Source organism: Candoia aspera, chromosome 18 (assembly GCF_035149785.1).
Source record: "Candoia aspera isolate rCanAsp1 chromosome 18, rCanAsp1.hap2, whole genome shotgun sequence".
NCBI classification, from domain to species: domain Eukaryota; kingdom Metazoa; phylum Chordata; class Lepidosauria; order Squamata; family Boidae; genus Candoia; species Candoia aspera.
In genome coordinates this window covers 8,682,067-8,706,016 of record NC_086170.1, presented here as the reverse complement: position 1 = coordinate 8,706,016, position 23,950 = coordinate 8,682,067, and the positions used below count along the sequence as shown (strand labels likewise).

Here is a 23,950-nt window from a genome sequence, read left to right as displayed (position 1 = left end):
TCAATGCAAGAGGAGCTGCGCCTCCTGATCTCTTTCCTTGGTCAGGCTCGAGGGGGCTGCCCCTGGCTCGGAGGGGGGCTCAGCCCAGATTTTCTGCTTGTTCTTGAAGATGTCCGGGCTTTTCGGCTGGGGATCCTCGGCGGCCGGGCCAAGGGCCTGGTTCTCTGTCCTGGGTTCCCAGTCTTTGCTGCTGAGATCATCCCACAGAAAGAAGGAAAATAAGACAGGGAAAAGGGAGTCAGCCCAAATACTGCAAGAACATCAAGCTGTCCTGCTATAAAATGTTTCCGTTCTTGCAGGATTAGAGAGACATTTCTGAGAAGGGGGCGATGGATCACCCCCATATTCACTTTCTGAGGTCTGCTGACAGCAACCCCCAGAAACCAGGATGTAGGACTACAATAGCTGAAAGGGAGGGATCTTGGCTCGACAGGTAGAAGGTGTGCTTTGCAGTGCAAAAGTCCCTTATTCTGGAAAAACACCCAAAGGTGGTGCATCACGTTAGAGGCCGCCTTTTTCCAGCATCATTTTGCCTCATGGGCAACCACATTCCAATGCTCAAAGGCACGTGAATGCAGTCCTCAATGTCCCTTGGAGACTAGTGGCCGTGGTGAGCCTAGTCCTCAAGGTTTCCAGCCCGCTGTGCGCACTGTTCTACTTGGTGACCATTTCTGCGGTGAATCGCTTTACGATGCTGGCTGGGGAATTCTGGGCGTTGAAGTCCACAACTCTTAAGGTGGCCAAGTTTGAAAAACGCTGATTTTTTTGCAGGGGGTGGTGGTGGTGGCTTCACACATTCTGCCAATCCAACCGGTTGGGTTGGTTTTGCAGTTGAATGTCCTTGGCCAGATACTGGGTTAAATTGATCGCTAGTTTATGAGGGTGGAAACCGGCTTAAGCCCCACCACACCCCGCCCGTTCTGCCATCCCCGCACCAGGATAAAATCAGCATCACGGACTGCCCCACGTTAGTCAGTTACCTGGGCTGAACATCGGCCAGGAGGGCGCTGTCATCGTAGATTTTGAGCAGGGTCTCCGGCTGATCCGCTTTCTCTTTCCACTCCTGGAACCTGAGATAATATGAATTTAATTAATAATAACCTGAGATCCAGAGACAGCCCGAGTGAACCCCAGGAATCTTTCTACCCTGCCGTAAACCCCCCAATGATTCAGGGACGCCACCGAGCTCAGTGGCCAGTGACGCATCCTGTGTTATTCGTATCCGCCATTTGCATAGTGTGACATGGAAGTGGGGTCATTTGCAGTCGCCCCTCAACAAGCCCCGAATTAACAGGCAAGTCCCCACCCACCGCCCCCATTTAACTAGTTTTGGGCCACTGAATGGGTCCTTCGTATGCCAAGGCTGCTCAACTGGGGTTTGGTAAACCTGTGGTCTAAGGTAATTGTCCTTTCGTGTGTCCTGGTCAGACCCCAGTTGGAGCAAGTTCAGAGGAGGGCGACCGGATGGATAGGGGTGTGGAAGCCTGACGTGAGGAGTGGCGGAAAGATCTGGGCCAGTTTGGGAAGGGAGTGATGGCAGCAGATACCCCTGTGCCAGGGCAGGGCCAGAACCAGTGCATTAAAGCTCCAAGGAAGAAGGCTCAGGCTGGATGGGGGGGGGGTGAGGGAGCGAAGGGAAGGGAAGGAGAAAGGAAAGGAAAGGAAGATAACAAAGGAAGGAAGGGTAAAAGGGAGAGAAGGAAGGAAGGAAGGGAAGAGAGAAAAGGAGGAAAGGAAAGAACATAGGAAGGGTAAGAGGGGAGGGAAGGAAGGGAAGAGTAAAGGAGGAAAGTAAGGAAGATAGAGAAAGGAAGGGGAAGGGGAGGGAAGGAGGGAAAAAGGAAAGGAAGGGTAAGAGAAAGGGGAGGGAGGGAGGAGAGAAAGGGGAAGGAAGGAAGGAAGGCTATTATCCATGGATTAATAGGGCATTTGAATCTGGAAAACCTGTTACTCAGGTCACTAGATTATGGTGGTTGTGTGAAGAGAACCACTGCTGGGGCAGACAGACGAGATGGCACGCCCAGTGCCTGGAACGCTGTGCTGCGTTTTGACCCAGAAATTCCGGTCTGGGGAGAAAGCAGAAGTGGTGTCGCGGGAGACCATCCAGGGCCCAAGAACCAGGCTGGCGGCTGGAAGGCTCAGGCGCTCATTCAAAGGCTGCGGGTGAAGGAGGCCGGGGGTGCCTCTGAAGGGAATCCGAAGGGCCCGATCCCACACCCGGTGCGCAAACGGAAGGGCTCCCTCTGCCTCACACGGGCTCCTCTGGCTTTAATGGACCCCCAGTCCACACACCCCCACCCCCCGGCAAGGGCGAAGGCTGAAATGCCAATGCCTGCCCCGTCCTGCCTCTTAGAGCCCAGGCGGGCAGGGGGCGGGGGGTCTCTGCGTCCTGACCTTGGTTCCAGCCGTTCCTTGACTCTGGCGATGGAGCGGACGTAGGGGGCAATCTGCTTGGTGATGGTGGTCAGGAAGCCGTTCTCCTGCCTGAGCTGCAGCAGGTCATGGAGCTGGGCTGCAAAGGGAGAAGCCATCTTTAAGCCCTGGCAAGATTGCCCCCCTTCAATCAAAGCCTCCCTCCCCGAGACCTCGGCCCAGTTCTACACAGAAGAGCTGAAGCCACAACCTGCCATTCTCAGGAAGACAAGGGGGGCGCAGGAAGGGAGGGAGGAGAGAGGGAGGAAAGAAGGAAGGAAGGAAGGGGAAGAGGTAAGAGATAAGAGATGAAGGAAGGAAAGAGGGAAGGATGAGTGAGAAAGAGGAAGGAAGAGGAAGAGAGGGAGGGAGAACCGGACGGGCGTACCTTCATAAATCTCTTGTTCGTTGGCCACCCGCTGGTAGGTCTCCTCCCAGGTCTGCAACACAGAGTTGGGAATGAGCTGTGCCAGCTTGGCCCAGCTTAAACACCAAGGTGCAGAAAAGAACAAGAACAGAGCGGAGGGTCCTGCAGATGCCAGGCGGAGACTCTGAGGGTTGCGATTAAGCAGGGAGGACAAGGGGTGTGTTTAAGAACTTCTGCAAAAGGCAAGAGAGACTTTTATGCTGAGGCAGGCACGGAGAAAGGCCAAGAAGGAAAGATACGCTGGAGTAAGAAGATGTAAAGAGGAGTGGGTGTGAATAAACAGGAGAACAACGGGGGAAGAAATGCCTCAATCGCTAATCCCATTCAGACCTCATGAGGACTAGCGACTTGCTTTTTCTCTGTTGAAAGAGAAAAGCCTAGGCTGATTCACCGTGAGAGGTTGGCAATCCACAACTCAAACCCAGGCTGCAACGAGTGGCTTACCTCTTCGAACTCGCTCCGCTTCATTTCCACAGAGGAGTACTCAGAAGCGATTTGCACGTCCATCTGGAGCGACTTCTGCAGGATTTCGCTCATGATCTCCATCTTTATCAGGGAATGATGTTTGGTGAGGTCCCGGTGCAGCTCCTGCACCTGGTCTTTCAAGCTCTGAATCTCGGTCTGAAGCACCTGCAAGATCCCAGGGAGGGGAAGTGACGGAAAGGACGAAGTCAGCCAAGGTGCCAGCTTTGTGGCATTTTAATTTAGAATTTAGCCCGTGTCAAACCGAATCTTGGCCCCATCTGGCTCTCCCTGCTTGGCATCACACTCAAAAGTTCAAGCTTGGTCTTCAGCAACTAAAAGTTGGTTTATTTGGGAAGTAGAGATTCAATCTGGGATGTCCTGCATGCCAAGACCCGGCCAGACTTTTCTGCCAAGGCCTTTTCTGAACCGCATTTGCAAGGCTTTGGGATTATTTTTGTGCCTTGAACAGTGTTTCTTGACCTTGGCAGCTTTAAAATGGGTGGACCTCAACTCCCAGAATTCCCCAGCCAGCCATGCTGGCTGGGGAATTCTGGGAGTTGAGGTCCAACCATCTTAAAGCTGTCAAGGTTGAGAATACCGGCCTAGAACGAAGACTTGCAATGCCTTGGAGAGTCAAGGTGGTTGAGCATCAGGAAGATGCATGCAATTCCTAGTATCGGGAATTAAGCCCAGTTAAAACTCATCCATCCAGTGTAAAAGGCCTGGCTGTCTCATTTCCTAAAGGCATAGAAAGAAAGGGTGTGTGGCTGTGTGTCTAAGCACCATTTTGTACAGTTTGCGAGCCTCGCAGAGGCCTCTGGACCCCGCACAGAAAAATCGGCTCATTTTGCTGCTTTGCAGCTTCATCCAACTCAAGCCGATCCCACCCCGCTTTCTGCCACTCGCAAATCCTGGTTTACGGCTAGCCGGCTTCTTATCTTGCACCACTTTCACCCCCGGCGTGCTTGATGCACATGCAGCCTCTCTTCCACGCCGCTGTGGTGGGACCCTCCTACCTCCCCGGGAAGCGGGGCCCCTGGGTCCCCATCCTTACCCGATACATATTCTCATAATCATGGCAGTGGTCGGCAAATGGCGTGTCCCTTCCTTCAGCCAGGAGGACCTTGGTGCTGATGTAGCGGTGCATGGTGGCCTTCTGGACAGGGGACCCCATCAGGGGCATATTTTCGTGGGAAGAGGGACAGCCTGGCACCAGGAGGGCCTTGGAGAAGGGACCCCCCGACATCCTGCAAGAAGGAAGGGGTCAGGAGCCACGAAGAGGGCTTTTCAACCCCTTCTTTAAAAGTCCGGCAGCAGGTGGAAAGGCGGTCAGATATGCTGGCTTGCAAGGTCCTAGCAAGCCATGGTTTGGTAGGGGCATCTGAGTGCCCTCTGCTTCCCTTTGGGGAGGAGACAGAGTCCGAAGCCACTGCAATTCTAATTAAAATTAGGTGAAAATGCAGGCTGAGGATGCAAAGGGGTGTGTGTGTCTGGATGGGAAGCTCCATGACCCCAGCCAGGTGGTGGTAGTGGTGGTGGTGGTGATTCTTTTGCATTGCATTGCACCCTCTCAGAAGCCTGTGGCCCCCGAGATTCATCGGGAGGACCCATTTCCTTCAATCAGCCATGCAGGTCCTGTTCACTCAAGCTGCTTGGCTAGTTTTAATCTTGGCACGGGTGTGTGTGTGCATGAGTGTGCGTGCCTTAGCCTGATGTGTAAATTTTTGTCAATTCGGTTAGATTGTGGCCCAGTACGCCACACAGAGCAGAGGAGCAGCAACCAGTTGCTCTCGTGGTTAAGGCAACGGGCTAGAAACCAGAAGGTGGTGAGTTCTAATCCTGCCTCAGGCACGAAAGCTGGCTGGGTGACCCTGGGCCAGTCCCTCACTCTCAGCCCAACTCACCTCACAGGGTTGTTGTTGTGGGGAAAACAGGAGGAGGAAGGAGTATTAGGTATGTTCGCCGTCTTGAGTCATTTATAAAAATAATAAAGGCAGGATAAAAAAAAATTAAAAAAAACAAGTTAAGCTGGTTGTGGCCCGTTAGGGCTACCATGCCTGGGTTGTGACTGCCATCTAGCGGTGATCTGCTGGCCCCGAAAATGATCCTGGTGCACATTTCACAAGTGTAACCAGTGTCTTTCCAGGTGGGTTTTCTACTTCGATCTAGATTCTGCTGAACTGAATCTCTTTCAAATTCTGGTTGGACGCCAGCTGCAGACAGACTTTCAGATAGAACGGGGTGCCCTGATCCTGGGCTCCTAGAAAAAAACCCATAGCTAACCAGGTCTCTGTGCCAGCTTTGGGCACAGCAAGAACATTGGAGCTACCCAGAGCCCTTGGCACAGGGCCAGAGCTGGCAAATTTAGCAACACGAATCAAGCCAGGAAAAAAAAAGTGCCATTTGCAGATCAAGAGAAGGGCCGAAAGAGGCTGGAATAACTCGATGCTGCCAACCTAGGTTAGCAAAAGATCCTTGGTGTCTTCATGCCACATATCGTGGCTAAACTAATACAGGTAGTCCTCACTTAACGACCACATTAGGGACCATAAAATTGGTTGTTCAGCAGTGCGGTCGTTAAGCGAGTCACCATATGGCCAGACCTGTCTTTATGATGGTCGTTAAGTGAATCCAGCTTTCCCAACGGATGTTTTTTTGCTGAAAACTGGCAAAAAGTCACAAATTGCTATCACATGACCACAGGGCGCTGCAACTGGTCGTAAATACAAGCCGGCTGCCAAGTGCCCAAATTGCGATCATGTGACCACAGGGGTGATGCAATGGTTTGCGACGGTCATGAAGCATATTTCCCGTAGGCTGTTGTAACTTCAGACTGTCGTTAAACAAACGGTCGTTAAGCGAGAACTCCCTGTAAATGTTGATTGTCGCTTCCCTAAAGTTACCAGATCTGGGATGCATAAACTGGGTTGTCGAGGGCAGCAGATCCAGAACATGCCGTCTAGATGTCTGGCAGCCTTTGCTTGCCAGGATGATAGCGGGGAATTCTGGGAGTAGAAGTCCACCCCTCTGAAAGCAGCCAAGGTTGAGAAGCCCAGGGTTCAACCAACTCCACTAACTTAGTCCTCCAAGCAAAAGGGCTGGTGAGAGAGAGCGGCTGCCAACACCATCCTTGCCACAAAGAACCCCCTCTGCAATGGCTGAGTGGCGGCTGCCGCCAAGCCCCGCCTTCACCTGACTGCCCGGCCAATAAGGAAGAAGAAGACGACACAGTGCGGTCCAGCTGTTGAAATGAGCCACGCAACGGACGGACCGGGAGACGTACATGCTGCTGTTACTCATGCTGGCTCCGATGCTTCCCGGGGTCCCCACCGCTGGCCGGCGCGGGGTCAACAGCAGCAGCGGCTCCAGGCAGTGGGCAAACTCAGCCCGGTATTCACTGTTGATCTGGAAGGAAGGGGGGGGGGGGGGAGGAAGGAAGGATAAGCAAATAAAAAAACAACAGAACAATAATAATAATAAAATAATATATCATTATTAATAATATATCAATAGGTATTCACTGTTGATCTGGAAGGGAGGGAGGAAGGATAAGCAAATAAAAAAATAACAATAAGAATAATAAAATAAGAATATATCATTGTTAATAATATATCAATAGGTATTCACTGTTGATCTGGAAGGGAGGGAGGAAGGATAAGCAAATAAAAAAATAATAAGAATAAAATAATATATCATTATTAATAATATATCAATAAATAAAATAAAAAATAGTAAAATAAAATAATAATAAAGTAATAATAAAATTAAGTGTGATATTGACTTACTTCCATCCTTCAATTTCAAATGTTCTTCGGTTTATTAAAAAAAAGTTTCTTTCAAATCAAGTTTAATTCACATACATAGATAGATGGATAGCTAGATAGCTAGATGGTATATCATTCATATCCATTATATATACGTAGATACACAAACATACACGTGCACACTTAGATGAGGTGAGGGTCAGTTTTCTGGGCAACAATATCAAAGGGGGTTGCCCTGACCGACTTCCGAGGTGTTTGTTGACTTCCCCACCTGATTTAAAGGCTTTGGATTTCCTTGTGGTCTCCTATCCAAAGACTAACCGGATCTGACCCTGCTTAGCCATCTGAGATCACCTGAGTGGGATTGGTGTTCCGACTTGGTCACCACACGTCTCTCTTTCCCCACTGCACCTTTTCACTGTTTTTTTTTTCCTCCCTTCCTACCAGAAGGCGGGGAAATTGATTAAGACACTGGCATTAATGAGCTGTGCTGTCTTTCGTTGTAACTCGCATCTCCAAATCAGGAAAGATTTCACAGCTGCGCTTAAGCGTGCTGGCTGTAACCCTGGCTTCAGTGGGCTGTTTGGGGTGCAGCGTCTACCTTTCAGAGCCTTGAGCTGCGAACTCTTTTTGCTTTCAAGAAGCATGCTGCTAGACCTCATGGAAGGAGCTGCGTTTCGTCCGGCAAGTGAAACGGAAACAAACCCACATTGCTAAGAGAGGTCTGTGGGCTTACACAGAAAATATCCGGGTTTATCTGCAGGGAGAGCATCTCTTACCTTGCTGGTTTGCGACGGCCTCAACCGATGGGGCAGTTTGGCAATTCTTTGGAAGCGCTCCATCAGTTGCTGGAATCAAAACCAGGATTAGCCTCGATCAACGTGGTGGCTTTCGCCTTTGGGTACGACAGTGGCCCAACCATTCTCCTGGCGCAAAGCTTTTAGGAGCGGCTGAGCCCACCTCATGCCTTGGGCAAACAGCCCCTGGTCTGCTCCCTGCCCTTTTAAAGTATTGTTTGTTTAAACATGGCTTGTTAACTAAACCACCATTGGCTGCATTGGTCAAGAGCACTTAGAAAGGGGTTTGTGGGATATGGGAAGAAGAGATAATTGGTTGTATTTTAAGAGAAGGTGGTAAGTTACTAAAAATTATTTATACTTGTGATGAAGGGGGAAGTCATTTCTTTACAGGTAGTCCTCGCTTAACGACCACAAGGCCAGAATTTCAGTCGCTATGTGAAGTGGTCATTAAGGGAATCCATGATTTTATTATCTTTTTTGCAGCAGTCATTAAGCGAATCACCGCGGGCATTAAGCAAACCACATGGTCGTTAAGCGGTTCCCCCATTGATTTTGCTTGCTAGAAGCCGACTGGGAAGGTTGAAAATGGCTATCACGTGACCAAAGGATGCTGTGATGGTCATAAATGAGGACCAGTTGCCAAGCACCCAAATTGTGATCACGTAAGTGCGGGGCCACTGAGACAGTCGTAAGTGTGAGGACTGGTCGCAAGTCGGTTTTTCAGCACTGTTGTAAGTCGCTAAACGATTAGTCATTAAGCGAGGACTCCCTGTATTCTAAGTTTCTTAACTTGCCTTGATGGGTAATACATCTAAGGCAGCGTTGCTCAATCTCAGCCGCTTTAAGATGTGTGCACTTCAACTCCCAGAATTCCCCAGGCAGGGAATTCTGGGAGTTGAAGTCCATACATCTTAAAGTGGCTGAGATCGAGCAATACTAATCTAAGGGAGCCATTCCTGCTTGAACTGGGTTTGCCTCCCCCCCCCCCAGTGCTTCTGAGCACCTGCAGAGTGCATTTGCCCCAGAAGGAACTCGAAACCCAGGATTTAGGTCTCCCCCCGCCTCCTGACCCCCAGCAGCCCCCAGGAAGGGAGATTCGGTCAGGGGTCCATGACTTACATAGCCCAAATCCAGGAACTCCGCCTTGTTTGCAGAGCTGAGAAACGCTGAGCAGGTCACCAGGTGCACCTACAGCCGAAAAGGGGTGTTGTTTTGGACAAATGTCGGATTTAAAGGGGCGGCAAGGAGGCTTCGCCCCCTGCGTCCCCCTCCCCTGATATCCCTGGGCGGGAGGGGGTTGTTTGCCCAAATCTGTCCTTACCTGGAGGGTGGGGAGTAAGGAGGCCTGGTAAGCAAGTTGCTCCTTAAAAGCTTTCTCTTTCTCTTCGTACTGGCTGGAAATGACCAAAAGGACCCGTTTTCAGGCTGGTTTATCTCAGAACGAGAGCTGAAGCAGAGAAGCTGCGAAGGAGAGACCGGAAGGGGCCCTTGGAGGTCATCCAGTCCAGCCCCCGACCAGTGCAGGACTCCAAATAAAAGCAGAGAATCCTAGAATGGAAGGGACCCTTGGAGGTCATCCAGTCCAACCCCCTGAGCAGACATCTACATTCCGGGACCGTGCCTGCCCACAATCCTCTTTTCAGGATCAGCCAAGGCTTCCAAACATTCCTCATCAAATTTCCTTTCCAGGTTATCATCCTCGCTGTCCTCCTCTGCCCCCCCCCCTCCAGTTCATCAACACCCTTCCTAAAATGCCCAGGACTAGATGCTTGTTCCCACTAAGCTTTTCCTGCTTCATCCGACATGGAGCCAGTGTGTGTAACCTCACTTTATATCAGTCCTCTTCTTGGATTCATGTGACCCACCCTACTTCGATCCAGCATTGGTAGATTCCCAGGGAAGGTGCCTTAAATATATGAGGGAGCGCAGGATATTTATACTGTCAGCCAGTTGGCATCCTGGAATAATTCTCCCCACCCCTTGTCACGAGGATAGTTGACTGGGCCAAGAGGTGTCCCTAAGCCCAGTTAGGGGGACAGTACAGCTAGTCCTTGCTTAACAACCATTTGTTTAGTGACGGTTTGGACTTATGACGGCGCTGAAAAAGCCGACTTATGACTAGTCCTCACACTTACGACCGTTGCAGCATCCCCACAGTCATGTGATCACAATTTGAGCACTTGGCAACTGCTTCACATTTATGACTGTTGCAGCGTCCTGTGGTCACGTGATCGCCATTTTCAACCTTCCTGGCCGGCTTTTGGCAAGCAAAATCAATGGGGAACTGCATGATTCGCTTATTGACCATCTGGCTCTCTTAATGCCTGCAGTGCTTTGCTTAACAACTGCCGCAAAAGTAATAAAATCGGGTCAGATTCGCTTAATGACCGCTTCTCTTAGCAGCCGAAATTCCAGTCCCACTTGTGGTTGTTAAGTGAAGACTACCTGTAGGTGCTGATTTATTTAAACCTCCCCCCCCACCCCACAACGTTTGGATAGTCTTTGGGGCGCAGAGACTGACCCAAGCAGGGTGGGATTCTTTGCAGTGTGGGAGCAATCGGTGTGTGACTCAATAATATAATTTGCCGTCTGGCTCTCCCTGGGAGAAAATCGACACGCCGGGCATCTTTACCTCTGCACAGCTTTCAAGAGCATCTTCCTCCTGTCAGCCAATTTCTCCTGCAAAAAGGAAATTGGAGGCAATTGGGGGCGCTTCAGGCCCCGCGGGGCTGGCCCCAGGCGGGCACCGGGCTGCCCCCCTCACCTGCATGCTGCTGAAGAGAGAGTTGATGGCCGTCTCCTCTTCGTCGGCGCTGTTCCTGACCTCCTCGATCATGGCTTTGAGCAAGACAATGGCTTCCCGGGTGGACGTCTGGAGCTCCTTCACCGCCTGCCACAGAGAAGGAGGCACGCTGGGAACGGCGGGGCTGCCCGGGCGAAAAGCAGCCTGGTGCCAGGGCACTGCTAAAAGACTCTCCCCGGCCACCCGCTAGGTCTGCCTCTCAGCCTCTTCCCCCTCATCTTTAAATACATCCACGTTCCATTCTGGAGGCTTTGCCAGCAAGCGTTGCATCCCTGCCATCCTGCCCCCGGCATTGTCTGTGCCTTGGCACCTGAAGCCAGCCCTTCTAGAGGTGGCCAGGAATGGATTTTGCAAGAGGGCCAACTTCCAAAACTTGCTCTTAGGCAGGGAAGCCTGGGCGACTGCAGGACGATTCGGGCTTAACTCTGTTGTGGGCAGTGCCAAAGGAAAAGTTTGCCTCGTTTTTATATGGAAAGGAGGGAGGGAGGGAGGAAAGAAAGGAAGGGAGGAAAGAAAGAAAGGGAGGAAGGACAGGAGGGAGAGGGAGGGAAGGAAGGGGAGGAAAGAAAGGGAGGAAGGACAGGAGGGAGAGGGAGGGAGGGAGGGAAGGAAGGGGAGGAAGGGCAGAAGGAAAAGGGAGGAGGGAAGGAAGGAAGAAGAAAGGGGAGGAAAGAAAGGGAGGAAGGACAGAAGGAAAAAGGGAGGCAGGGAGGAAGGAAGGAAGGAAGGAAAGGGAGGAAAGGGAGGAAGGACAGAAAGAAAAGGGAGGCAGGGAGGAAGGAAAGGGAGGAAGGAAGGAGGGAGGGAAGGAAGAAAGGAAGGGAAAGGGAGAGAGGAATAAGCATTTCTATTTGTAAGCCTCCCAGAGTCACTTTTATGTATACATTTTAATAATAATAATAAGGAGGAGGAGGAGGAGGAGGAAGAGGGAGGGAGGGCTAAGATATTCAATCTCTTTTCCGAGGGTGATCCTAGCTTTAGCTAATTTGCATCGAACTGTAGCATTCCGAGGTTTGGCCAGAGGCTGGACTAGATGGTCTCTAGGATGACTACCAACCCTTTGATTCTACGATCTTATCCTTTGATTTAGATTCCTGCATTTGGCAAGAATTATAATAATAATAATAATAATAATTATTATTATTATTACATTGATATCCCACCACAATCAAAAATGGCTCCTGGTATTTTTGAAGCTAGGAGGAAAAATCTACGGTACATTTGATTTCAACCCATCAAAAATCTCCGCCTCATAAAATAAAATAAAATGCACCCAGTGAGACACCAATGGCAGGGTTCCTTTCAACCCCTTCATGCCAGGGTTTAACCACCGTGCAGCTGTTCCCCCCATCTTTCTACGTTTCTTTTCTCCTAAGAAAAATGCTAAGAAAAAAAAAATCAGTGGGAAAAATCAAGGGTTGCAACGGACTGCCTGTAAAATTCCAGAAATGCAGGAAGGAAGTTGGTGAATAAAAGCCGTTGTTGGGAAAAGATACTTCTGAGCTTTTTTCTGCTCACCATCACGGCCTGGTCTAATTTCTCACAGCCTCGCATGTAGGCTGTCTCAATATCGATGCAATGTGCTCTGCTCTCCCTGAAAAAGAGAAGAAAAGATTTTACTGTATGTGCTGTTTTGTTTTTTGGGTTTTTTGCTGCTAGTAGTGGCTCTTCCTCTTCAACAAATTTTTAAATGTGAACATCCTGTGGCAGGAAGTTCCACTGGCTAACTCTACATGTTTCAAGGTACGGCATACAGGTAGTCCTCGCTTAACGACCACAATTGGGGCCAGAATTTCAGTTGCTAAGTGAAGCCGTCATTAAGCGAATCCAACCCGATTTCATGACCTTTTTGCGGCAGTCATTAAGTGAATCACAGCAGGCGTTAAGCAAAGCAAGTGGCTTTTAAGCAAATCACATGGTTCCCCATTGATTTTGCTTGTCAGAAGCCGGCTGGGAAGGTCAAAAATGGCAATCACGTGACCATGTGACGCTGCAACGGTTGTAAATGCGAACCAGTTGCCAAGTGCCTGAATTGTGATCATGAATGACAGTGGGGATACTGCGATGGTTGTAAGTGTGAGCACCAGTTGTAAGTCATTTTTTTTAGCGCCGTCGTAAGTCCGAACCGTCACTAAACGAATGGTTGTAAAGCGAGGACTACCTGTAACATGGATTTCTTAAACTAGAAATGCAGGGACCCTCTATTTTTTAATAGCTGCTTCTCCTGCAAAATGCCCTTGACAGCCCTTGATTTTGCAAATTGCAAACTTACACAGGCATATCTCGAAAACAGTTAATGCAGAGCATGGACTTTTTCTCTGTCGAGAACATGATGTAAAGTTCTTCGTGAAGAGCTGAAAAAGACAAGAGAAACAGCCTTTTTTTATAATTCTGGACCGTAGCCCCAGAATGGTACTGAAAAACGGGAGCGTTCGAAGAGCTTGATTTCATGCTTTCAAATTCATATTCAGATCGTCTTGAGTTCTCATTTTTGTTGCAAAATAATGCGAGAGATTCAGTTTGCAGATGGTATCCGGAGGACGTACAAGCAAAATGTGGAAAAATGAACCAAAATGGGGTCCATTTGCATATTATGTATACAGGAGGTGCAAGCAACGTTTGAAAACGTGAGTTAAACTAGAATTCAGATTTATGTGTGCAATGTACACTCCAGGTGTGCAAAGCAAACTTAGCCTTGTGAATTACAAGATTTACTTTGTAATGTTACATATAGAGCTTTTTCAGGCATACTTGCCTTGAAAATACACGTATTTGTTAGCACGCAGAAGCGCTTATGTTTGGAGATCTGTGAACGAAAACGGGCACCTTTTTTCATGCAAGAAATGCTCGGGGGGACGAGCTGGATTGTGCAAAAGTGAGAAAGTGCCACAAGTGATTTGGAAAGGAAAGGAAGCCTTTTTTTCCTCCCCTTTGTGACTTTAATCATTTGGAGGGCATGAGACAGACCATCGTTTGTCACTACTTGCAGTGGTAAATCAGAAATTTGAGGAAGGAGGGCCAGGATCTTACCGCCCTTGATCCTGCACAATGTTATTCCGGAACGTTGTTATTCTGACATCGCACGTCCGTGGGATGTGGTCAAAAAAGTCAAGATGGCGACATTGAGAAACAGGCCTCGTTGGGGCACCTTCGTGACTTTTTCAGCCATGCCCGGGGACACCCCATCCAGCATGCCAGCTTCCTGGATTTTAAAAAATATCTGATGGATGCCAGGAGAGGGAAATGGCGCCATGGTGCCCCGGGGCACCCTGGTGAGGATCCGGGTTGGGCTTTTCTGCTGCAGGGAAGCTGGGCTCGGCCGGCTTGGCAGCGCTTGGGGTGAGGGTTCGAGAACATGCACGGGGACGTTGCCCCGGGGACATACGGCATCTCTTGTGGACTTCCTTCGTGCGCTTGCTCAGCGAGACAATCTCATGGCGGCTGAACATCCTTGCCTTGTGGGTCTCCTCACGGCACCTGGCGCACAGCGGCTGGTTGCAGGTGTTGCAGAAGTACATGGCGTCCAGCTCCTTTGGGGAGAGCAACAGAAATGCCAGCTGGCTCGGCACGGCTCCCGGGGTAGATTGCTGTGGGACATGGATGTTCTACCAGGGTTCCCGAAGGTAAGAACGGAAGGAGGGCTCGGGGGGGGGGCTCGGCACGGCTCCCGGGGTAGATTGCTGTGGGACATGGATGTTCTACCAGGGTTCCCGAAGGTAAGAACGGAAGGAGGGCTCGGTGGGGGGGCTCGGCACGGCTCCTGGGGTAGATTGCTGTGGGACATGGATGTTCTACCAGGTCCTCGTCCCTCCCCACAAGGGAGCACCCATGTCCAGGGGCAGTCTATCTGAGGAACACCAGGGCATTGTTCCTTCTCCGCCATCTTGCTTTTCCAAAACGGCAAACGCGCAGAAACCAGGTGCTGAAATAATGCTAGATACTGCAGCGCCCTAAATGCTGTGGAAATATAAAGGACTTGCCGGTACAGGTAGTCCTCGCTTAACAACCACAATTGGTTGAATTTCAGTTGCTAAGCAAAGCAGTCATTAAGTGCATCTGAACTAATTTTAAGACCTTTTTTGTGTCAGTCGTTATGCGAATCCCCATAGGCGTTAAGCCAACCACATGGTCGTTAAGTGAATCTCAAGGTTCCCCATTGATTTTGCTTGCCTGAGGCTGGCAGGGAAGGTCAAAAATGATGATCACGGGACACTGCAATGGTCATAAATGTGAACCGGTTGCCAAGCACCCAAATCATGATCATGTGACCGCAGGGACGCTGTAATGGTCATATGTGTGAGGACCGGTTGTAAGTCGTTTTTTTCAGCACCGTCGTAAGTCCAAACTGTCACTAAACGAATGGTTGTTAAGTGAGGACTACCTGTAATCACAACCATCCAGGAATGGGCCTGTCCCCCTATGGAGATTTTGAAGTGGCTGCACAGCCATCTCTCCAGGATGGCTTTCCTGCCCAGGCCCTAGAAGGTTGGACTAGATGACCTTTGGGGGTACTTCCACTCTCCACCGCTCTGTGCAACGTGGTGGGCAAAGCCTGTTTGTTCCTGCTAGAATGCTTTGGAGGGGCCTTGCCCAAACTGGTTCCATGGCCAGGGGGCATCTCCGGTTACCTGCTTTGTGCTTTGCAGATCACAGTTGGCACACAGGATGTCCTCTTCGTAGTCCCCCGAACTGTCCAACAGGAATTTGAGCAGCTGGTCTTCTGGAGGGAGGCCGTTCCCTTTCACGACGGACTGGTGCCTGCAAGGAAGACCAGCCTGGCCTGTTGTGACTCAAAAGCAAACTCTGTTGAGCTCAGTGAGGCTTATTTGCTGCAAACCGTGACAAACCATGATCAAGTGACGTTTTTTCCCTCTGCCACGTCCCCATGACGTGGCCTTTGCCATGTCCCCAGCTCTGAGACCGGTTTAAGAAGAAGCAAAGACCACAGATATTTTAATCAAATATATCCAGCAATAGGTTTGGTTGGAAATTACGTTATTTTCCTTAAATATATCCAGCAATAGGTTGGGCTGAATTTTTTTTTCCAAAGCATCCGCTCCTATTTTCAACGAGCTGAACCAAAGGATATTTTGATCCCACAATTTTAAGAAAAAGATTTCCCAGCAAGTTACCCCATAATTTGGGGGGAGAGTTAGGATTACAGTAGATGGAAAGCTTTTTTTCCAGCGTTGGCCATGTATGACTCGAAGCCTTTAATGGAGAGAAAGGAACTGATTTATAACTAAAATATGACCTGGGTTCTACCAAGAAACAGGAGAGTTTATTACATTTAGGTGGGGAAATTATTAAATGCATCCTTAACAATTGTAATAAACTAAGAACAGACTTGTTTTTAATATTAGGGATTATACATTCTGATCAGATTGCATGTATTTATTAATGAAGGGGGGGAGGGAAGGAAGGAAGGAAGGATCATTCAGACAGTTTAAGACAATATCTGCTTTAAAGAGAGCAGGGAGGGATCCTAGAGGTCATCTTGACCAACCCCAGATTTTGTGAAATTCCAACAGGCATGGCAAAAGGGAGCTTGGTGCAGTAAAACCCAGTTACCAGAGTGGGGCAGAGGAAAGAGAAGCCTGGAAAATACAATGGTGAAAAAGGGGACACTCTTCTGCAAGAGCCTGGAGGCTGTATAGGGGCCCTGAAAGCTTCAGGGTGGCCCCTGGGGCCCCTCCCTGAATTGCAACCCGATCCTGGTTTGAAAGAGCCAGCCGAGGGGGAAGACAGCAGAATGCAAAAATCGAAAACCAGCTGCCAAAGGCTGTTGAGCTAAGCCCTCTTTTAGAGAAATCTGACAGGCTGTTATTTTGGGAACGTTCCCGCAGAGAGACAGGGATCAGAAGATGCTATTTTTACCCTTCACGAGACAATGCTTAAACCACAAAGCCTGTTTGCTGGGCAAAACCACAGATCGCTGTGCTGATGCTGGTCTGTGACCCTAACGAAGACAAGATTGTGGTCTGTCCTCTCTCTCCAAGGCTTTGCAAGCTCCCTGGCTTCCCCAGCTTCTGTTAAACCAGAGAACTGAAAAGTTGGAACGGAACCCAAAGATCATCTAGTCCAACCCCCGGCAGCATGCAGGAAAACCATCTTTGAGGGGAAGGTTTCAGGAGGGGCTTTTTTAAAATTGGTGGCTGCCGAGGAAAAGGGATGGTACAGAAAGGAAAGCTACTTCTGAGAAGAAAGGGAGTGCAGTGCCATCCTTCAGAGAAATCCTCAAGAAATTCTCAGGTGTGCTGAGAAGGTGAAAAATAAATAAATAAATATCTCCTGCAAGGGAAGAAACTTGCAAGCCATAGTTGCCTGGCTGTGCATGAGCTTTACACCCCACCTTTCATTCAGGAGCTCTCTGAGATGTACACTGTATTCTCATCTCCTATTTTTCTCCCACAACAATCCTGCGAGGTAGGCCAGACCAATGGAGACTGCAATGCTGGCTTGTCAGCCACAGCTCCTGCTTTGCGAGTTAGGCCACCAAACCCCATTCAACAGATGTCTGTTATATGAAGCTGGTTTAATGCCACGTGTGAACCCATCGATGCCGATTGGGCCTCGTCTCCTGCTTCAGCGTCTTCGCACAGGCACAAATCTGTTAAATTCAGGCTGTTTGACTAATGTGCCCCCCCCCAGTTTAAAGGAGGCATCCCCGAAAACGTTGGCTGGGGAATATGTATCCGTTGGGACCTGTTGGCCTGCTGGCTGGTGGCTTCTGGCTGATCCCTTTTGGAAGCAACAAGGACCAGATCTCCAATTAGGATATCACTTAAAATGTTGGCTTCTGGAGGGCATAATTTGGGGAGGGGGCCCCCGCCTTTGGCCTGGCCCAGCCCAGATCTGGGGGCCCAGCTTTGCAACTCTGCTGCTTGCAAACAAGGCTGCTCGGAGGCTGTTGAGCGTGCAAGCTTGCACACCGCAATTTGCGTCTCCCTGGCTGCAGCCAAGGACACGGGGGGGTGGGCTGTTCTCCTTTGCCTTGTCCAGCAGAAATGATTCACCCCCCAACTCCCTCCCAGCTATATTCCCTGGAGCTGAAAACAGCAGCTCTCTGCTGGACAGCTGTTGGCAGCCCCAGGGACGGTTCCTTGTGCGAGAGAAGATTTCTCGTGCGAGAGAAGATTCCTCGTGCAAGAGGAGCTTCTGAGTTCGGGGCCCAGAGCTAGGCAGGCATCAGAACCAACAGGTTGGCCCAGGAAGGCTGGTTCAAATTCCGGCACGCACCGTTGCAATCCCGATGTCCAAGGGTCTTGCACACTTTTGCAACCTCTTGGGCACCCAGGCTGTTCTCAAATTCCTCCCTCTGATCGTAAGGCTTCGGCTGCCACCAACCAACCCGATATGGTTGTGGAGTCTATATTAGGAAGCCCTGGATGGCCTGGGCATTCCTCAGCTCTGTTCCCAGCATGCAACAGTGCTCAAAATGTCTATTTGAATAGGGGGCTGCCCTCTGTGTCTCTGTGTGATTAACTGTTCTGGCTTCCCGGTCGGAAAGCCTTAAAGGGCGGCGAGGTTCTTGCGTCTGTGCATTGATTGTGAGTGGCACATTCCAGTCAGGCAAAGCCAGTACCATTTCCCCTTTGAGAGGAGGCTGCCCATTTGCCTCTGAATGAGTCCCTGCTCGGTGACAATGACCCACGGAGAGAGAGGCAGCGTCATCCTTTGTGTCGCTTTTGGCTCTTCTCTCCTCTCCACTCTGTGTTCTTGCTCATTAAGGAATAAGAAACAGCATCAACCGAGCAGGGAAGCTGATCTGGCTGGACTTGATTGGCCATTTGGATGGGAAACCACCAGGAGATCCCCAAAGCTCCCATCAAAACTTCCAGCAAGAAATCAAGACTCAGTTGCTTCCAGGGTGCTGCACAGATTCCCCAGCTTGATTTTGAAGGTGATCAAAACGATCAAAAAGCGCATGACCTAATTTGCAACTGGGTGAATCTCCGTCCAGTTTGCAGCTCTCTTATGGACAGACTTTCCGGCACGGAGGTTCACAGCTAAGGTCTCGCCGAAGGGTTTGAAACTGGCCTGGGGTGCAAAATGCGTGCCCTTGGAAGTGGAAGGTGGCCCAATTACTTTGCCCTGTTGCAGGGCCGAGGCACAACAATTGCAAAAGGAATTAAGTGCCGTTTGCTTTGCAAGGAGGCTCCCCTGAGAAGCAAGCCACGATATCTCCACCTGGTTTAATCACAGCCAATGTCGAGTTTCAAAAAGCTACCGCTCCTTCCCTGCCTTTGGTTTCTCGGTGGAAACCACGAGAGCCAGAAACACAGGTTTTCCAAACACTGCTGTAGAATGCAGAATCCTAAAGTTGGGAAGGGTCCCTGGAGGTCATCTAGTCCAACCACCACCCAGTAACAGAGATGAGGTTACTCCGAAGTGAGGTCCTTACCCGCACAGGGGACACATCAGGCGGCTGTCGATGGCTCGGCCCCGCAGGCAGCTGGCGCAGAAGTTGTGGTAACAATCCAAGAGGCAGGGGTGTTCGTATTGTTCGTGACAAAGGAAGCACACCAGTGGGTGGCAGTTGGTGTTGTCGAGCTCGCACAGGTTTTCCAAGGGGGTGAATATCCCACCAGACATCTGGACAGAAGCAACAGGAGGGGAAGAGATCACCACGCAAGCGGAGGAGCTGAAGCCTGCCCTGCCTCGCCGCGGAGACCTGTGTGACTCCTGAAGTCTGCAGGTTCCTGTGTCAGCCAATGCCACGGTGGCATTTCCAACAGCTGAGCGACTTTCCGTTCCAAATTCTCAAGCACTTTGGCATGACCCAGGTTGGAAAGCGACCGATGCATTTAGATAAACAAAGGGAATAAATAAATAAAATAATCTGCCCGGCTTGGAGAAGATGCCCGAGGAAGGACGGCATGCGCTTAGGAGCCTGCGTGCCGTGTCTCTGAACTGCCCGGGCATCACGGATCGGGCATCCCTCCTGGTCAGAGAAAGCTGTCCCAGAGCAGCGACTCATGCAGAGATGTGGCCAGCAGCCTTGCGCACGCAAGAGTTTTTGTAGTTTCATTTCTTTATTTTGTGCCAAAGAATCACAGTCATCTTGGAGCATATTAGCTTGGCCAGCCCCAAAGCATTATCTCTGCAAACTGGAATCTCCAAGACTAACATAACTGAGGTTTATTTATAGCTTATTACAAAGTACAGGCTTATTTATGGACCGGGTGTGTTTATGTCCCTGGACACCGCTGGCTGCTATTCGTGACCTTCCATTCCTCTCAAGTCATCTAAAAGGGGCTTAACTATTTCTTGTCCCCCTTCTTTTTTTAACAACTGAAGACATGGGAATTTGGACACTGAGTAAACCTCTTTTAATTTCTAAAGAAAATATTGCAAGAAATCTGGCTGGGGATTTTGCAAAAGTTCCGCTTGAGAGGGTCAAAAAGAAAATGTGCCATAGTGGCCTCTGCTGGCAGAACTCAGAAATACAGCCCCCACATCTGAGTGTGACACACATGAACCATACAACTTTATCCATAAATAATCAAAGATATATGCAATTGGAAGCCAAGGTTTGCCAAACTGGAACAAGTGTGACCTTTTGCACATTTTAATAAGGTGTCCATTTTAATCCTCTTTGCTCATGAATATTCAAACAGCAAAAAAAAAAAAATTGTTTGAAGCCTCAGACTTTGGGGAAGGCCAGATAAATCAATATTAATTTCCTGTTTCTTTCAGAGCAGCTGCTGTTCTGAGAATTCCTGAGGGTTTTAGGATAATCAGTTAGCATATTCTGGATGCCATTAAACAAACAGAAAATTCCTTTTATAATTATGTTTCCTTATCTCTGCTGGTGGGAATTGGAAGTTTTGATGCTTGCTTTTATATATAGTTCTCAAATTATGTGCAGGGATGCTTTTGGTACACCAGGAGAAATAGGTTTTTTTTATAAATAGTTTTTTATAAACTATTTTTTTTAATAAGTAGTTTAAGTTCCTGTAATGGCCCAGCCTACCTCACAGGGTTGTTAGTGTGGGGACAGAAGGAACATTGACTCTGAATAAAAGTGGGATGTAAGCAAAGGAAACATTTTTTCAGTGCTGTTTTTTCTTTGCAAGTTATCAGCATGTTCTGTGTAATGCTGGAGAGGAATCTGAATTTCTCTTTTTTTTTCTTCCATTTTGGGAAGGAAGGGAGGGAGGGGAATGAGAGAGAGGAAGGAAGGAAGGAAGGAAGGAAGGAAGGAAGGAAGGAAGGAAGGAAGGAAGGAAGGAAGGAAGGAGAAAGAGAGAGAAAGGATGGAGAAAGGAAGGAGAAAGAGAGAGGAAGGATGGAGGAAGGAAGGAAGGAAAAACAAGGAACAAAGGAGAGAACAAAGAATGGATGAATGGATGGATGGATGGATGGATGGAAGAAGGAAGGAAGGAAGGACAAGGAACGAAGGAGAGAACAAAGAATGGATGGATGGATGGATGGATGGATGGATGGATGGATGGAGGAGGGAGGGAGGGAGGGAGGGAAAGAAAGAGAAAGAAAGAAAGAAAGAAAGAAAGAAAAAGAAAGAAAGAAAGAGAAAAAAAGAAAGAATGAATGAATTTCTGGTAATTCTCAACAGACTTGTAATCTGTTTAGCACTCAGCTTGGTTTAACTGAATTTGATCTGCATCCAACCTACTGCATTCTCTCAAGCATATTAAGAAATCAAAGTCTTGGCAATATTTCTTTTGCACCGTATCCCACACTCCCTCTTATGTTTGAATTTTTAGCTGTATTTTTTATACTTTTTCCCATATAAATTTTATTAAAAGCTTTAAAAACACACAAAAACTAACAAACAAATATAGAATAAAAAGAACAAGGGGGGAGAGAGAGAGGGAGAAAGCGCAGAAAAAGAGGATAAAAAGGAAGAGAAAGAAGACACTTCCGATTTCCTTTGCAGCAAATGCAAGCCTGATTACAAAGTTATCCCTTCCTTTGTGATTAAAAAAAAAATGAAAGCAGCGCCTGTTGGTTTGGGCAAAGAGAGGGCCCTGGGGCTCAGTTTGGTATCAATTCACATCCAGCAGCGCACAATTAATAGCCACTGGTTACCGGTACACCAAGGAGAAAGGAAATAACTTACGGTTCACTCTGCTTTTTGGCTTCTGCCCACTCCGTGGATCGGTGCCCCTTCTTGGCCAGCCGCCCTTCGATCCAGCAGATCGCTGCTTCCGCGGGCACTGAAAATGCTTTTTTTTAGCGGGCCAGCCCAGCGATGAAATGACAAATAAACATCTTGTCAATGGTTATCAGGGGGTGGGGGGGATTCTACTGGCCAAAGAGGATTTCCACCCCCCAGAAGGAGATGCCTCTTGAATTTAAAAAATAAAAAATGGACTTGAGAAATGGTCTTGCAGAGGGACGAAATACAGCGTTTTAAATGGATTGAAATGGTGGCTGGTTCTTGGGCTTTTCCCTCCTTGGCGCCGTCTCCAAATGTCAACAGGCACCGGCCACGTTCGGATTTTGCAATCTGCTGCCCCCAAAATGTTTTGGAAAATGCCCGGTCCTTCCTCCTTGATGTGAATCGGAAAAGGAAATCCGTGAGCCCAGAGGCCCTGGTGGGCTGGCCAACTTTCTCCGTCAAGGACCCTCCAAGGTCGGATCAAACGTTTGATCCCGGAGAGGGAATTAGATTTCATCTGTATTTGAGAAGCCCTGCAGATGAGCAAGCCGAGCTGCAGCTTTGAAAGGACATGAGGCCTCCCAATCCTTCGGTCATTTTTAAAATTTTCAGCCTGAGAGTGCTTCAGGGCTGTGTTGATTTTAAGGGAAGCATAAATAAGGTCTCTGTTTTCCTCTAGGGGCCAACCGCATGCTGCTAAGAGACATCGGGTGCACAAAGGTAGACTGCTTCTACACATGGAGGTGCATTAAGCTATCTTCACCCTCTTTTTTTAAGAACGGATTGCCCGTCGTATCTACTGGGGACCCGGGCAACTTCCTCCATCATGCTCCTCCTGGACCACCATTTGTACATGCTCTGAAGGATTGCCCACCATTTTTAAAATGTCAGAAGTGCAAGCAAAAGCTGAGATTGTGGGTCTTGCATTAGTAGCAAGTCAAAGCAAAGTCCAAGGGCACTCAGAATGAGCATCACTGCCTGCAAAGCACCCCCTTGTGGCTTTGAAGTGGCCTTCATTTCCATAGAGCTTCTGCGCTATAGAGAATAAAGAAGGGGCCTTAGAGATCATCTAGCCCAACCCGCTTTCTAACCACCCCCCATGCAGAAAAGGGGCAAACTCTCTCTCTCTCTCTCTCTCTTTTTGCAGATAGCAAAAAGGGAGACTCAGGGTTACTTCAAATACAGAAAGAAATGGAATCAGCTGTGGGGGGGAGGTAATTTTCAAGGAAGGTTCAAGGCTGGTGATTTTTGTGCTGTGGCAGATGAAACAACTTTTGTGTCTAACTGAGAGAGAAGGCAGAGCATCTCTGCTGAAAAATTAGCTCCATTGGCCTCCTCTGCCTGAATCTGTTAGAAGATAACTTAGAGGTCATCTAGTCCAACCCCAAAGCTCAGTGCCTACCGTGTGTGATATTTCCTTTGGTTGAAGCATTGACCAAGACTTCTTCCCTATCATCCATCATCTATCTATCTATCTATCTATCTATCTATCTATCTATCTATCTATCTATCTATCTCATCTATCTGAGAAGCAAGTTAGACTCGCTCAAGGGCCTTCAATGATCTTGATTTGAACTCAGGACTTGCTAAACCCCACACGAAATAGCTTTGGTCCCACTTCTCAAGCTGAGATTTCCACTTAAACCAATCGCTTCAGTTTCTTTTGACCACGGTAAAGAGTTCTGGTGAAAGCCAAGATCCCCTTGTGTGGAAAATCCTTTCTTGCCTCTTTGGGCCCATCCAGGAGACCTTCGCGTGTCCGGATCCACCTTGCAGCTCGGTGGCTTCTGTTTTTCTACTTCATCCTCCCCAGTGAAGCTGAGGATTTCTTTTGCATTTCTCTCAGGCCAGAGTTTTCAAGTGGGATGAAAGATTGGCACCAACAAAGGGGGGGAGGGGATACTGTTGGCCTTTTTATTTTCTAAGCGTTCCTTTTCTGCCCAGTCTGTGAAAACCCCTTGAGTGGAAGCTGGAGGGGCTGCCAATGGGTGGAGACAGAATGGTGCCAGGAGAGACTGGACCCCTTGGGGCGCCATTGGGGGAAAATGAGCAAGTGCTGATTTGCATGCAGAACCATGTCTCCCCCCCCCCCAATTCTTTGCAAAAGGACGCCCTATGAACCTTGAAGCAACTGGGGGCAGCTTTCCCAACTCC

At 49.0% G+C, this 23,950-nt stretch overlaps 1 protein-coding gene across 1 annotated transcript; it reads right to left on the bottom strand.

Annotated features, from left to right (window-relative positions):
- Window positions 1-19,266, bottom strand: RNF207 (ring finger protein 207). Its single transcript, XM_063317698.1, has 17 exons — window positions 19,076-19,266; window positions 15,300-15,429; window positions 14,057-14,201; window positions 12,944-13,025; window positions 12,190-12,265; window positions 10,633-10,758; window positions 10,501-10,547; window positions 9,190-9,262; window positions 8,988-9,056; window positions 7,848-7,916; window positions 6,588-6,709; window positions 4,359-4,551; window positions 3,284-3,469; window positions 2,801-2,852; window positions 2,395-2,512; window positions 981-1,070; window positions 1-187 (listed from the first exon to the last, which is right to left on the bottom strand). The coding sequence occupies exons 1-17, from the start codon at window positions 19,264-19,266 to the stop codon at window positions 1-3; spliced, it is 1,956 nt and encodes a 651-aa protein (XP_063173768.1).
- Between the last annotated feature and the right edge of the window lie 4,684 nt (window positions 19,267-23,950).

Coding starts and splice junctions, on each gene's coding strand:
- RNF207 (XM_063317698.1), bottom strand. CDS start 19,266: ATGTCTGGTGGGATATTCACCCCCTTGGAAAACCTGTGCGAGCTCGAC. Junction 2,853..3,283: donor AGCGGAGCGAGTTCGAAGAG/GTAAGCCACTCG, acceptor TCTGTGTTGCAG/ACCTGGGAGGAGACCTACCA. Junction 1,071..2,394: donor AAGGAACGGCTGGAACCAAG/GTCAGGACGCAG, acceptor ATATTATCTCAG/GTTCCAGGAGTGGAAAGAGA.